General features: G+C 41.8%; 1 protein-coding gene and 1 long non-coding RNA gene across 2 annotated transcripts in view; one reads left to right on the top strand and one right to left on the bottom strand.

Moving 5' to 3' along the window:
* LOC132398845 (uncharacterized) overlaps positions 1 to 14,036 on the bottom strand; it is a 63,298-nt gene that overhangs the window by 2,013 nt on the left and 47,249 nt on the right. The window lies entirely within an intron of this gene.
* Positions 4,156 to 14,036, top strand: part of LOC132398844 (UNC93-like protein MFSD11) — a 44,502-nt gene continuing 34,621 nt past the window's right edge. The window contains exons 1-3 of the mRNA XM_059978681.1: positions 4,156 to 4,245; positions 11,108 to 11,163; positions 12,147 to 12,254. Of these exons, the coding sequence (XP_059834664.1) occupies positions 4,156 to 4,245; positions 11,108 to 11,163; positions 12,147 to 12,254 (254 nt within the window). The remainder of the gene's footprint in view (positions 4,246 to 11,107; positions 11,164 to 12,146; positions 12,255 to 14,036) is intronic.

The raw sequence follows: 14,036 nt of genomic DNA, 5'->3' as shown, positions 1-14,036 counted from the left end.
AGGCATGCTCCCCAAACCAGGCAATATGCTTGTAAATCTCCTCTGCACCCTTTCTATGGTTTCCACATCCTTCCTATAGTGAGGCAATCAGAAATGAGCACAGTACTCCAACTGGAGTCTGACCAGGGTCCTATATAGCTGCAACATTACCTCTCAGCTCCTAAACTCAGTCCCACGATTGATGAAGGCCAATGCACCATATGCTTTCTTAATCACAGAGTCAACTTGCGCAACAGCTTTGAGTGTCCTATGGACTCGGACCCCAAGGTCCCTCTGATCCTCCACACTGCCAAGAGTCTTACCATTAATACTATATTCTGCCATCATATTGACCTACCAAAATGAACCACCTGACACTTATCTAGGTTGAACTCCATCTGCCACTTATCAGCCCAGTTTTGCATCCTATCAATGTCCCGCTGTAACCTCTGACAACCCTCCACACTATCCACAACACCCCCAACCTTTGTGTCATCAGCAAATTTACTAACCCATCCCTCCACTTCCTCATCTAGGTCATTTATAAAAATCACAAAAAGTAGGGGTCCCAGAACAGATCCCCGAGGCACACCACTGGTCACCAGCCTCCATGCAGAATATGATCTGTCTACAACCACTCTTTGCCTTCTGTGGGCAAGCCAGTTCTGGATCTTCAAAACAATGTCCCCTTGGATCCCATGCCTCCTTACTTTCTTAATAAGCCTTGCATGGGGTACCTTATCAAATGCCTTGCTGAAATCCATATACCGTACACTACATCTACAGCTTTACCTTCATCAATGTGTTAGTCACATCCTCAAAAAATTCAATCAGGCTCGTAAGGCATGACCTGCCTTTGACAAAGCCATGCTGACTATTCCTAATCATATTATGCCTCTCCAAATGTTCATAAATCCTGCCTCTCAGGATCTTCTCTATCAACTTACCAACCACTGAAGTAAGACTCACTGGTCTATAATTTCTTGGGCTATCCCTACTCCCTTTCTTAAATAAGGGAACAACATCTGCAACCCTCCAGTCCTCCAGAACCTCTTCTGTCCTCATTGATGATGCAAAGATCATTGCCAGAGGCTCAGCAATCTCCTCTCTCGCTTCCCACAGTAGCCTGGTGTACATCCCATCCAGTCCCGGTGACATATCCAACTTGATGCTTTCCCCAGCACATCCTCTTTCATAATATCTACATGCTCAAGCTTTTCAGTCTGCTTCAAGTCATCCCTACAATCACCAAGATCCTTTTCCATAGTGAATACTGAAGCAAAGTATTCACTAAGTACCTCCACTATTTCCTCCAGTTCCATTCACTCTTCTCCACTGTCCCACTTGATTAGTCCTATTCTCTCATGTCTTATCCTCCTGCTCTTCACATACCTGTAGAATGCCTCGGAGTTTTCCTTAATCCTGTCCGCCAAGGCCTTCTCATGGCCCCTTCTGGCTCTCCTAATATCATTCTTAAGCTCCTTCCTGTAGGCCTTAAAATCCTCCAGATTCATATCATTACCTAGTTTTTTGAACCTTTTGTAAGCTCTTCTTTTCTTCTTGACTAGACTTACAACAGCCTTTGTGCACCACGGTTCCTGTAAGCTACCATCCTTTCCACGTCTCATTGGAACGTATCTACTTAGAACCCCACGTAAATACCTCCTGAACATTTGCCACATTTCTTCCATATGTTTCCCTGAGAACATCTGTTTCCAATTTATGCTTCCAAGTTCCTGCCTGATGGTCTCATATTTCCCCGTACTTAAATTAAACGTTTCCCTAACTGGTCTGTTCCTATCCCTCTCCAATGCTATGGTGAAGGAGATAGAATTGTGATCACTATCTCCAGAATGCTCTCCCACTGAGAGATCTGACACCAGACCAGGTTCATTTCCCAATACCAGATCAAGTACAGCCTCTCCTCTTGCAGGCTTATCTACATATCATCCACAACATCATAGCTCCAAGTGCTGATCCACGTTCTAAGCTCATCTGCTTTATTCATAATACTCCTCGCATTAAAATACTGTAGACACATCTCAAACCATCGGTCTGAGAATGTCTCTTCTCTATCACCTGCCTATCCTCCCTTTCGCACTGCCTCCAAGCTTTCTCTATTTGTGAGCCAACCTCCCTTTCCTCCGTCACTTCAGTTTGGTTCCCATCCCCCAGTAATTCTAGTTTAAACTCTCCCCAACAGTCTTAGCAAACTTTCCCACCAGTATATTGGTCTCCCTCGGATTCAAGTGCAACCCTTCCTTTTTGTACAAGTCACACCTGCCCCAGAAGAGGTCCCAATGATCCAGAAATCTGATTCCCTGCCCCCTGCTCCAATACCTTAGCCACACATTTATCCTCCACCTCATTCTACCCCTATACTCACTGACACATGGCACAGGCAGTAATCCTGAGATTACTACCTTTGAGGTCCTGTTTCTCAACTTCTTTCCTAACTCCCTGTAGTCTGTTTTCAGGACCTCCTCCCTTTTCCTACCTATGTCATTGGTACCAATATGTACCACCACCTCTGGCTGTACTTCCTCCCACTGCAGGATATCTTGGATGCGATCTGAAACATGGACCCCGGCACCTGGGAGGCAAACTACCATCTGTGTTTCTTTCCTGCATCCACAGAATCTCCTATCTGACCCTTTAACTATAGAGTTCCCTATCATTGCTGCCATCCTCTTCCTTTCCCTACCCTTCTGAGCCACAGGGCCAGACTCTGTGCCAGAGGCACAGCCACTACTGCTTACTCCAGGTAGGCTGTCCCCCCCACCCCCAGCAGTACTCAAACAGGAGTACTTATTGTTAAGGGGGACAGCCACTGGGGTATTCTCTAGTACCTGCTTCCCTCCCCTGATTGTTACCCACTTCTCTGTCTCCTGTGGTGTTGGGAATCCCATAGGCTCAGGGGGTAGTAGGTTGAAGTGAGTAATTAGAAAGGTAAAATTAGATTATCAATGTGCTCCCTAATACTGATTTAAGTTCACCAGCTGGTGGCTGCAGAAATGAGTTTTGGCAAATAACATCACACTTCAGAAGGGAAATAGAAAGCAATGAAGGTCAGCTAGCAAGTCAGTGAACAGAGTAGAGTTTCTTCAAAACTGGTGTTCCTGGAAGTGAAGTAACAGTTAATTCCCCTGTAATCTAATAGTGGACTACTGCAAATGTTTGAAATTCAAAATAAAACAGGAAATTCGTCAGGTCAGGCTGAGAATTTGGTATTCTGCTCCGCATAATTGCACCACAGTAATCTTTACCATGTCACTAGTTATGTATCCTTCAGTCTCTCTTAAAGTGAATAGTGTCCTTTATTTTCTCTGCCTCTCCATGTTAAAAGTCACATTTCCATCTTTATAAAGTTATGATGAAAGGCCATGGCTTTGAAATGTTAACTCTTTCCTTGCTGCCAGCGACCGTGCTTTTGTTGTTCTGCAGCTGTTTAGTGTTGAAAGACATGGAGCAGTGTTATTGGCAATTGCTGGCCGTGGCTAAAAGATAAAGTCTGAATTGATTTATTCGGACCTCCACTGTCTCTGTATGTTTTTGCAGTCATCCTCAGTAATCCATTATCCAGTCATCCATTCCTCCCAATTTGGGGTCATCTTCAAATCCAGAAATTTGTGTTTGATCCAGGGTGACACTGAGCATAAATATGAATGGGATCCAGCCCTGATATTTGTGAAACATGAGGAAAAATGTGATGCTTTGAAGTTCTGAATATGCCTGAAAACAAATTTAATAGTAAATTTCAAAGGGGAATTGTGTAAATTCTCGAAGGGAAATCATTTACAGGGGAAAGAAGGGACTTGGATCATGGATGGTTCCCTGCATCAGTCCCACACGCCACGACGTTATTCTGATTGACTGTACTTCAAGAGTACTTCACTCATTGTGGGACTCGAGATAACTAAATCTTTTCATTTAACAATTATTCTTGTACCATTAAGGCAATAGAATCGGTTCCTGATGGTTTATTTAACATGAACCTGATATCCTCAACCCGCTGTCCTTGTCCGGTCCCTCCGAGACCCGGCAAAAGCAATTGATCTGTCCGTCAAAGTCGGAGTGAGTTCTCCGCCCGCCTCTTTATGCTCCGCCGCGTCTGGCTGACTGACTGACGGCTGCACAGGGAGTTCGCGGCTGGCGCAGTGGCAGTCCACGGTCTCGATGGGTGATTGCCGAGTGGGGAACGTTTACCTTCTAGGTGTGGGCTTTATGCTCATTTTCACCGCGTTCACCACTTGTGGGAACGTAGAGGTGAGTTTGATCACGGTTTAATGAAGTGGCATGTCAGTACTTACATAGATTTAGAGTGACTGTATTAAGACTACAGGATTAGGATATGAATTAGATTAATACTGGAATAGATTCTTACTGTGCTAATTTATGAAATTAATTAGCGGTAGAGGCTGTGAGATTTACAGAGTGGGCCAGAGTGGCTGAGTAATGGGACTGAAATAATGCATTGTTACCAAATTTGAATTCAAGTAACGGTGTATGTAGTAACTCTGTGTCCAGAGTGTATAGTTGAAGTAATAATCGATAGTTTGATAAATCAGTTAACAATGTATCAGTTACAGTGATACTGTACTGACTAAAGTAATGACTAAGATAAGTCAAGTTTATTGTTATATAACTACATACATGTATATAACGTACATAACCATATAATGTATATAGAAACAAGACAATGTTTTCTCCGAACCAGGATGTAAAACACATACAGTAACTTATGATAGTAAGGATAAAATCTACAGATGAATTACGCATAAACAACAAACTAAAGTGCATAAATTAAATATTGTGAAGTACGGAACAGATTCACCACTAACTCTGCGAAAGCAATGCGACAGAGTTGAGAGCCTGACGACCCGCGGAAAGAAGCTGGTTCCCATCCTGACCCTTTTTTATGCATCAGTCTGATGGTAGAAAGTCAAAGAGGATGCTGGATGGATGGGTGGGACCTTAATAACACTGAGGCCCCTACGTATGTAGCGCTTCTGATAAATGTCCCCGATGGATGGTAGGGAGACCCCCACGATCCTCTCGGCTGTTCTCTCAGTCCCTTGTAGGGACTTCCGGTCCGATGCTCGGTTGCTCCCACACCCGATGGAAACACATCGTGCCAGGACACCCTCAGTGGGGCTCAAAGAAGGTACGATGGTATTAAAGGTAATAACCCGTATATTAGCTTAGCAAGAAGCCGGGTAGCTTGCCGTGACCTGGACCGAGTTGCATCGTACTGAAAGATGCAAGACTCCAGAGTCCAACTGTTCACTGATACTCAACATGCAGGCTAATGAACTGAGAGGGTTAACAAAGGGAGAGCTGGAGAGGGGGAATGAGAACAACACAGCAAAAACACAGCGACCAGTTGCAAAGACAGAAATAATTGCTATTTACTCATAGATTTACAGCATGTGATTCCAGGACTGGGGCACAAACGGAAACTTGTTCTTCGGATAACTTTATCTCCAGCAAGTAACCCATGATCATGAACTAGCTTCAATCAACTCTCTGTTCTGAAATGTTTACAGCACAAAAAGGGCAGTTTCCCAACTACGTCTTCAACTGCCATTAGCTAATTACTTCTCAGAGACTTTTACCAATCTGAAACAAATCCTTCTGTCATTCTCTCTTCCCCTAGCCCTATATCAATTCTGCTACCCCATTCTCCCTAGCTTGGTATCAAAGCCAAAGGAATCCTTTTGTGCTAGTCCCAGAGTCTATGCAATCCAGACCATGACTGCTTCTTAGGCATGCCCTTGGGGGCAAGCTTGATGTAGCCCCAAGATAATCCCAGTGCACCAGTGTTTAGCTTTGTATCAGTCTTAGGCTATTAACACTGCCCTTTTCTCTCCTTATAAACCTGCATGAACCCCAAATCACTCACCGTTTTCCCATTTTCTATCATTTCTGTATCAATCCCAAACTGTTCCCATCGTCTCACTTTCTACATTGGAGTCATAAAGTTATTCAGCTTAGTAACTGAGCCCACAGCCTACTGTAACCATAAAACCATAAGATATAGGAGCAGAATTAGCCATTTGCTTGGTCCATGGCTGATCCATTTTCCCTCTTAGCCCCAATCTCTTGCTTTCTCCCCCTATCCCTTCATGCCCTGACTAATCAAGAATCTATCAACTTCAGCCTCAAACATACCCAATTACTTGGCCTCCACAGCCTTCCATGGCAACAAATTACACCGATTCACCACTCTCTGGCTAAAGAAATTCCTCCTCATCCCCATTCTAAAAGGACACCTCTATTCTGAGGCTGCATCCTCTGGTCTTAGACTCTCCCACCATAGGAAACAACCTCTCCACATCCACTCTATTTGTGCCTTGATAGGTTTCAATGAGGTCACTTCTCATTCTTCTCAATTCCAGTGAATAGAGGTCCAGGGCCATCAAATGCTCCTCAAATGACAAGCCTTTCAATCCTGGAATCATTTTTGTGAACTTCCTTTGAACCCTCTCCAATGTCAGCACATACTTCCTTAAAACTAGGGGCCTAAAACAGTTCACAGTGCTCCAAGTGAGGCCTCACTAGTGTTTTATAAAGCCAAATCATTACATCCTCTCACAATGAATGCTAACATTGGCCCTGTCTTCCTCACCACTGATTCAACCTGAAAATTAACCTTGAGGGAATCCCAAGTCCCTTTGCACCTCAGACTTTTGAATTTTCTCTCCGTTTATAAAATAGTCTACCCTTTTATTTCTTCTACCAAAGAGCATGACCATACACTTCCTGACACCATATTCCATCTTCCACTTCTTTGTCCATTCTCCTAATCTGTCTAAGTCCTTCTGTAGCCTCTCTGCTTCCTCAAAGCTACCTGCCCCTCCACCTATCTTCATATTGTCCGCAAACCTGGCCATAAAGCCATCAATTCTGTCCATTGATGTATAATGTAAAAAGAATTGGTCCCAACACGTTAGTCACTGGCAGTCAATCAAAAAGGCTTCCTTTTATCCCACCCTTTGCCTCCTGCTAATCAGCCAATGCTTTATCTATGCTAGTGTATTTTCTGTAATACCACAGGCTCTTATCTTGTAAAGCAGCCTCATGTGTGGCACCTTGTCAAAGGTCTTCTGAAATCCAATTACACACATCCACTGATTCTCCTTTGTCTATCCTGCTTGCTACTTGTTCAAAAAATTCCAACAGATTTGTCAGGCAAGATTTCCCCTTAAGGAAACCATGCAGACTACAGCCTACTTTATCATGTGCCTCCATGTACCCTGAAATCACATACTTAACAATCAATTCCAACATCTTCCTAACTACTGAGGTCAGGCTAACTAGTCTATAATTTCCTTTCTTCTGCCTCTCTCCTTTCTTGAAGAGTGGACTGACGTTTGCAATGTCCATTCCTCTGGAACTATGACAGAATCAATTGATTTTTGAGTGAACATTACTAATGCCTCCACAATCTCTTCAGCCATCCTCTTTCAGAACTGTATACCATCTGATCCAAGTGACATATCTACCTTCAGACCTTTCAGTTTCCTAAGAACCTTCTCCCTAATAATGGCAACTTCACACACTTGTTGAACTTCTGGCATACTGCTAGTGTCTTTCACAGTGAAGACTAATGCAAAATATTTACTCAGTTTGTTGGGTAGTTCCTTGTCCCCCATTACTACCCTCTCCAGCATCACTATCCAGTGGTCTGATATCTACTCTTGCCTCTTTTTACACTTTATGTATCTAAAGAAACTTATGGTATCCTCTTTAATATTCTCGGCTAGCCTACCTTCGTATTCTATCTTTTCCTTCTTAATGACTTTTTAAATTGCCTTCTGTTGGTTTTTAAAAGCTTCCCAATCCTCTAACTTCCCACTAATTTTTGCTTTATTATATACCCTCTCTTTGGCTTTTATGTTGGCTTTGACTTTTCTTAGCCATGTTTGTATCATCTTACTGTTAGAATACTTCTTCCTCTTTGGAATGTATATATCCTGCACCTTCCAAATTGCTTCAGGAATTCCAGCCATCGCTGCTCTGCCATCATCCCCACCAGGGTTCTTTGCCAAACAATTTTGGCCAGCTCTTCTCTCATGCTGCTGTAATACCCTTTACTCCACTGTAATAAGATACATTTGGATTCTCCTCAAATTGCAGGATGAATTCTATCATATTACGATCACTGGCCCCTAAGGGTTCTTTTACCTTAAGCTCCCTAATCAATTCTGGTTCATTGCACAACATCGCATCCAGAATAACTAATCCCCTTGTGTGCTCAACCACAAGCTGCTCTAAAGAGTTATCTCATAGACATTCCAGAAATTCCCTCTCTTGGGATCCAGCACTAACCTGACTTTCCCAATCTACCTACATGTGGGAATACCCTATAACTGTTGTCACATTGCCCTTTTGGCATGCATTTTCTATCTTCCACTGTAATTTGTAGACCACATCTTTGTTATAGTTTGATGGGCTGTATACAAGCTCCATCAGGGTCTTTTTACTCTTGCTGTTCCTTAGCTCTACCCACAATGATTCAATACCTTCTGACACTAACGATTTTTCTAATGATTTGATTTCATTTTTTACTACAGATCCGCGCCACCCCCTCTGCCTACCTGCCTGTCCTTTCGATACAATGTGTATCCTTGGATGTTAAGCTCCCAGCTATAATCTTTCGACCATGATTCAGTAATGCCTATGGTCATCATGCATGTCCATCTGTTACTATACTACAAGTTCATCTACCTAATGCTGTCCATGCTGACCGTTTTTGCTAATCCACCCTCATTTGCTGTATTAGGACAATATACTTACATACTTTGCATATTTAAGTACTTGTCTAAATGATTCCCGTCAAACTTTACTTGGGCCACATTTGGGGTGCTGTGTGCAATTTTATTTGCCTCATTACAAAAAATGATACGAAGGCTTTGGAAAAGATGTAGAAGAGACAGTGGGGTAGCCACTGGGTGTATGTTTGAGGGCTTCAGCTGCTGCAGCACCTTCATTCCAAGGTCTGATGTGTTGTGCATTCAGAGATGCTGTTCTGCACACCACTGTTGTAACATGTGTTATTTGAGTTACTGTCGCCTTCCTGTCAGCTATAACCAGTTTAATCATTCTCTAACTTCTCTCATTAACAAGACACTTTGGCCCACAGTACTGCAGTTCACTGGACATTTTTGTTTTTTGCACTATTCTCTGTAAACTCTACAGACTGTGTGTAAAGATCTCAGGAGATTAGTAACTTCTGAGATACTCAAACCACCCCGTCTGGCACCAATCATCATTCCGAAGTCAAAGTCACTTAGTTCACATTTCTTCCCCATTCTTATGTTCAACCTGAACAAAAACTGAACCTCTTGACCATGTTTGCATACTTTTATGCATTGAGTTGATGCCACATGATTGGCTGATTTGTTTAATGGACAGGTGTACCTAAAAAAGTGACCACTGAGAATATGTCGGTTGTTTTGTCTGGAGCATCAGAGGCTGAGGGGAGGTCTGTCAGTTGTTTATAAAATCATAAGAAGCACAGTAAACATTGTAAGTTGACATAAGAGGCATAGTAAAGTTATAAGTAGATAGATTTTTTACACAGAGCGGTATGTGTTTGGAACAGGCTGCTGGGGGATGGATGAAGAAGTGGTGGAAGCAGATACAATGGTGAAATTGAAGAGGCTATTAGATACAGTATACAGGAATGGGAAGATATGGACCATATACAGGCAGAAGGGAATTGATTTATTTTCCCATCATGTCAGGTGCAGATATTGTGGGCTGATGAACTTGGTCCTGTGGTACACTATTCTATATATCAATCCCAATTTAATCTCACTGGCCTATAACACTTCCTATAACACTATATCAATTTTAACTAATCTACTATTTTGTTTTCTCATATTTGCAAAAAAACTGTTAACAAAACCTGAAATAAATGTTGTCAGCCATTTAAATCTAATTGAATTTGTTACAATATCTCTAACGAGAATCAGATTTAGTATCACTAGCATGTGTCGCAAAATTTGATGTCTTTGTGGCAGCCGTAGAATGTGATACAAAATAATAGAAAAAAATGTGAATTACACTAAATATATTAAATAGTTAAATTAAGTAGTGCAAAAACAAAAATAAAAAGTAGTGAGGTAGTGTTCATGGATTCAATGTCCATTCAGAAATTGGATTGCAGAGGGGAAGGAGCTGTTCCTGAATCATTGAGTGTGTGTCTTCAGGCTCCTGTACCTCCTCCCTGATGGTAATAATGAGAACAAGGCATGTCCTGAGTGATGGGGGTCCTTACTGATGGACACTGCCTTTTTGGGGCATTGCTCCTTGAAGATGTCCTGGATACTATGGAGGCTAGTGCCCATGATGGAGCTGACTAAGTTTACAACTCTAAAATCTCAAGAAAACAAAGTAAGATCAATCTGGCCTAAAAAGTGTTTTGAAAAAAAAGCTCTAAAAATCTGAGAAAGTTGCAATATAACTTCCACCAAAATTACACCAGAGATGACAGATCTGAGCAAAAGTTTATAAAATCTCGAAGATAAATTCTATGAGTTTAGAAAGTTGGTTATTTTAACAATCATAGAGAACTCTGAACATTGAAATGTTTATTGGTAAGAAGGCATGCTACTTAGGATTCATTCTGGTACGTAAGTAGGTCAGAAGAACCACAACTATTGAATCTGATCAGAATTTACTTCAGAGTTTAAATGATTCTTCTGCAGAATTTTGCATTCCTAATGCCGGTTAATTTGTAATAAACCAGTGTCAGTTTATACGGTAAGTTGGTGACCAACTTCATGGATTGAGCACGTAATCTAGAGTGTATTGCAGCAATGATGTATTGACAGAGGCATTGTTCGCTCTAAGTGATATTAAACCAAGGCCCAATCTACTAGATGGGGTGGATGTCAAAGATTGCTTGACCATTATTGAAACAGAACTTTCCCCAGTCCCTGGTTAAATATTCTTCAACGATGCAACACCCTCAAAAACAGATGGCACTGCTGTTCGATCTTGCTTTGCATTGCGTGACTGCTGTGTGAGTCTTTGAAGCAATATAAGAGAGTACATTTTAATATGTAGATGTTTATAGGAGAGGAATAAAAATAACCCTTTCAATGTTCTTCTTTTGCAGCAAACAGTAGTACGGAGTTTGACCAACACCAGTTTCTCTGGCAGTGGTTATGACAGGTACTGAGGATTGTATCTCTTTCCTATTGATTGGACTGATTTCCAATGTTTTGTATGCACTGATAGATCAAAACCCCTACTCTTATCTACCTGCTTTCTCCACTGCTGCCTCAGTCAATCTATGCAAGTTATGGGAAGGGAGTGTGGTTAGATTTTTTTTGTCCAAAATTGGTAGTTCCCACTGCTCTGAGTTTACTTGGCATCAATCCAAGTGTGCTTCATTATCCTGTTTCTTCCTATATGGTAATCTGGTTTTGTACTAGTTCAGTGAATCTGAAGACCTTGCTTTCAGAGCAGAGGAACTCTTTGCTGTGTGTATGCATATTTAGTGAGGCCATGTTGAACATTTATAACACTTTCCTACCTCTGTTAAATAATTTTCTGATCGGGTAACATCACTGGAGATAGCTGCTTTTGCTTTATGGTAAGGCGTCCATTTGCATCTCTATGGTGCTTTTAATACAGTAAATATCCCAAAATGATTTACTAATTCATTTTCAGACAAACATGACATTGAACATTGAAAGACCAGAGGTGGTTTGAGGAGAATCTTGAGTCAAGAAAGATGAACAGAGGCATAAAGAGGAAATTCCAGTCCTTTGGACCTAGGCATTGATGGAATGGCTTTGAAAGGTGCAGAAGATAGCAGGAATCAGAAATCTCAGGGTACTGGAAGACTGCAGGAAGTTAGGGAGAAGGAGTGGAAGGAGATTCCGTGCATCCATGATGGGAGAGGATATAAATAGAACATAGAAGGAGATTCAATATATGTGTGGAGTCCACGACAGGGCGAGTGTACACTAGGCATGAGGGGTGATTCAGTGGGTGGGTAGAGTTTATGATGGGAAAGAGTGTGCATTGGGTGTGGGTGGAGGTTCAGTAGGTAGGTTGAATCCAAATTAGCTTCACCGGTGCATAGATAGTGCAGGATGAAGAAATGAATGGAATACTCTAATATTACATTATCTTGTTTTCTTTCCAAGTCTTGCCATTATCTATGGAGTGTTTTCAGCTTCTAACCTCATTGCACCATCTGTGGTCGCAGTTGTTGGACCAAAGCTGTCTATGGTATTAAGTGGAGTTGTTTACAGGTAAGGCCAGTCCATCATTTTGTTTCAGTTTCTTGCATGGAATCAATAATAAAGTTTGTCACTGCATGGTAGATTCCCCTCTCAACCCCATCCTCTCGTTGCTTCATCCTTCATCTCCCTTTATTCAGTTAATGCACCACTGGCTTTTACTTTCAAAGCTTAGAACATTATTCTGGTAAGATGACAGATGCAGACGCAGCAGTTGCACTAAGCCAACCAAAGATGCTACTGTCTTTTAATGTATTTTTTACGATCACAAGACCCTTCTGGAGATTAAGAACTTACAGTACTGCGGGTCTACCCCATCAGCCAGTTGTTTGTTGGCAGAGAAACTGAAGGAGTGGGACGTGGTGTGGATTGTGATTTTGCCTACGTCAGAGAGGCATCGAAGGAGTTGGTGAGCCAAGGCAGTGTGCAGTCTAACAGCGAGTCTCAACAGTGTGCAGTCCAACTGTCTGAACTTAGTCACTTTTCCTGTGATCACAAGACCCAGTTGGACATTGCTAATGTGGAAGGCTGCAAGTCCGATTTATTGGTGGGTGCAGAAGGCAGGTGAATTCATTGTGTCAAGCAACATCTACAAAGACAAAGGGATGATGCAGGGCCTCAGCCCAAAACATCAATCATCCTTTTGCATCCACAGATGCTACTTGACCTTCTGAGGTCTTCCAGTAGTTTATCTTTGTTAACTTTGTGTATCCTGATCCCACTGAACAGCACCATTGTGTTGTTACACTTTAAATGATTGTCTGCTTTTCTATCTTACTAAAGTGGATAAATCTATGAGTTTCACCCACCACCTCCTCCTACCCATAATTTACTGTGTATTAACTGTTCAAAATTATAAGTAGCATTGGTAAGGTGGATGGTAACAGTCTTTTCCCCAGGGTAGGGAAGTCCAAAACTTGGGTGCATGGTGTTAGGGAGAGGGGTAAGATTTAAAATGGACCTGAGGAGCAACTTTTTCATTCAGAGGCAGATGGGTATATGGAATGGACTGACAGAGAGAGTGTTTGAGTGGCCTGGCTTAGAGGGCTATAGCCTGAACACAGGAAATTTGGACTAACTGAAGGGGTATTGTGTTTGGCTTGGACTCGTTAGGTCAAAGGACCTGTAATCATAGTCTATGCTTTATCTATACATTCTTTTACATTTTTCTTCTGCTCACTCATTTAATCTGTTTGTATCTCTTTATGGACCTTACAATCTTCTTTGTCTTATTTTCTGGAAAGCTAACTACAAGACCCTTCACCGAGGTCATTTATATAAATTATAAGTAGCCAAGCCTTCTTCTGGAACGTCACCAGTCACAATTTGCCAATTTGAAAATTTCTCATTCATTCCTTACTCCCTATTTTTTTGTCAGTGAAACAATACTATTCTTGCTAATTGATTACCTTCAACGCCAAGAATACCTTCTCGGCCTGAAACATCAACAGTGCTTCTCCCTATAGATGCTGCTTGGCCTGCTGTGTTCCACCAGCATTTTGTGTGTTGCTTATACCTTTTTAATGTGCTCTTTATCAAATGCTTATTTGTAGTCCTACAACACTACATTCACTAGGTCCTCTTCATGCAACTTGATAGTTACATACTTAAAGAACAGTAATAAGTTTCTCAAACACAACTACTCATTAACAAGTAAACACGAAGAAATCTGCAGATGCTGAAATTCAAGCAACACACACAAAATGCTGGCGGAACACAGCAGGCCAGGCAGCATCTATAGGGAGAAGCACTGTCAATGTTTTGGGCCGAGACCCTTCCTCAAGACATTAACAT

This window comes from Hypanus sabinus, chromosome 9 (assembly GCF_030144855.1).
Source record: "Hypanus sabinus isolate sHypSab1 chromosome 9, sHypSab1.hap1, whole genome shotgun sequence".
Taxonomy (NCBI): Eukaryota; Metazoa; Chordata; class Chondrichthyes; order Myliobatiformes; family Dasyatidae; genus Hypanus; species Hypanus sabinus.
The sequence above is the reverse complement of the archived record's forward strand: the minus strand, read 5'-3'. Positions and strand labels throughout refer to the sequence as shown.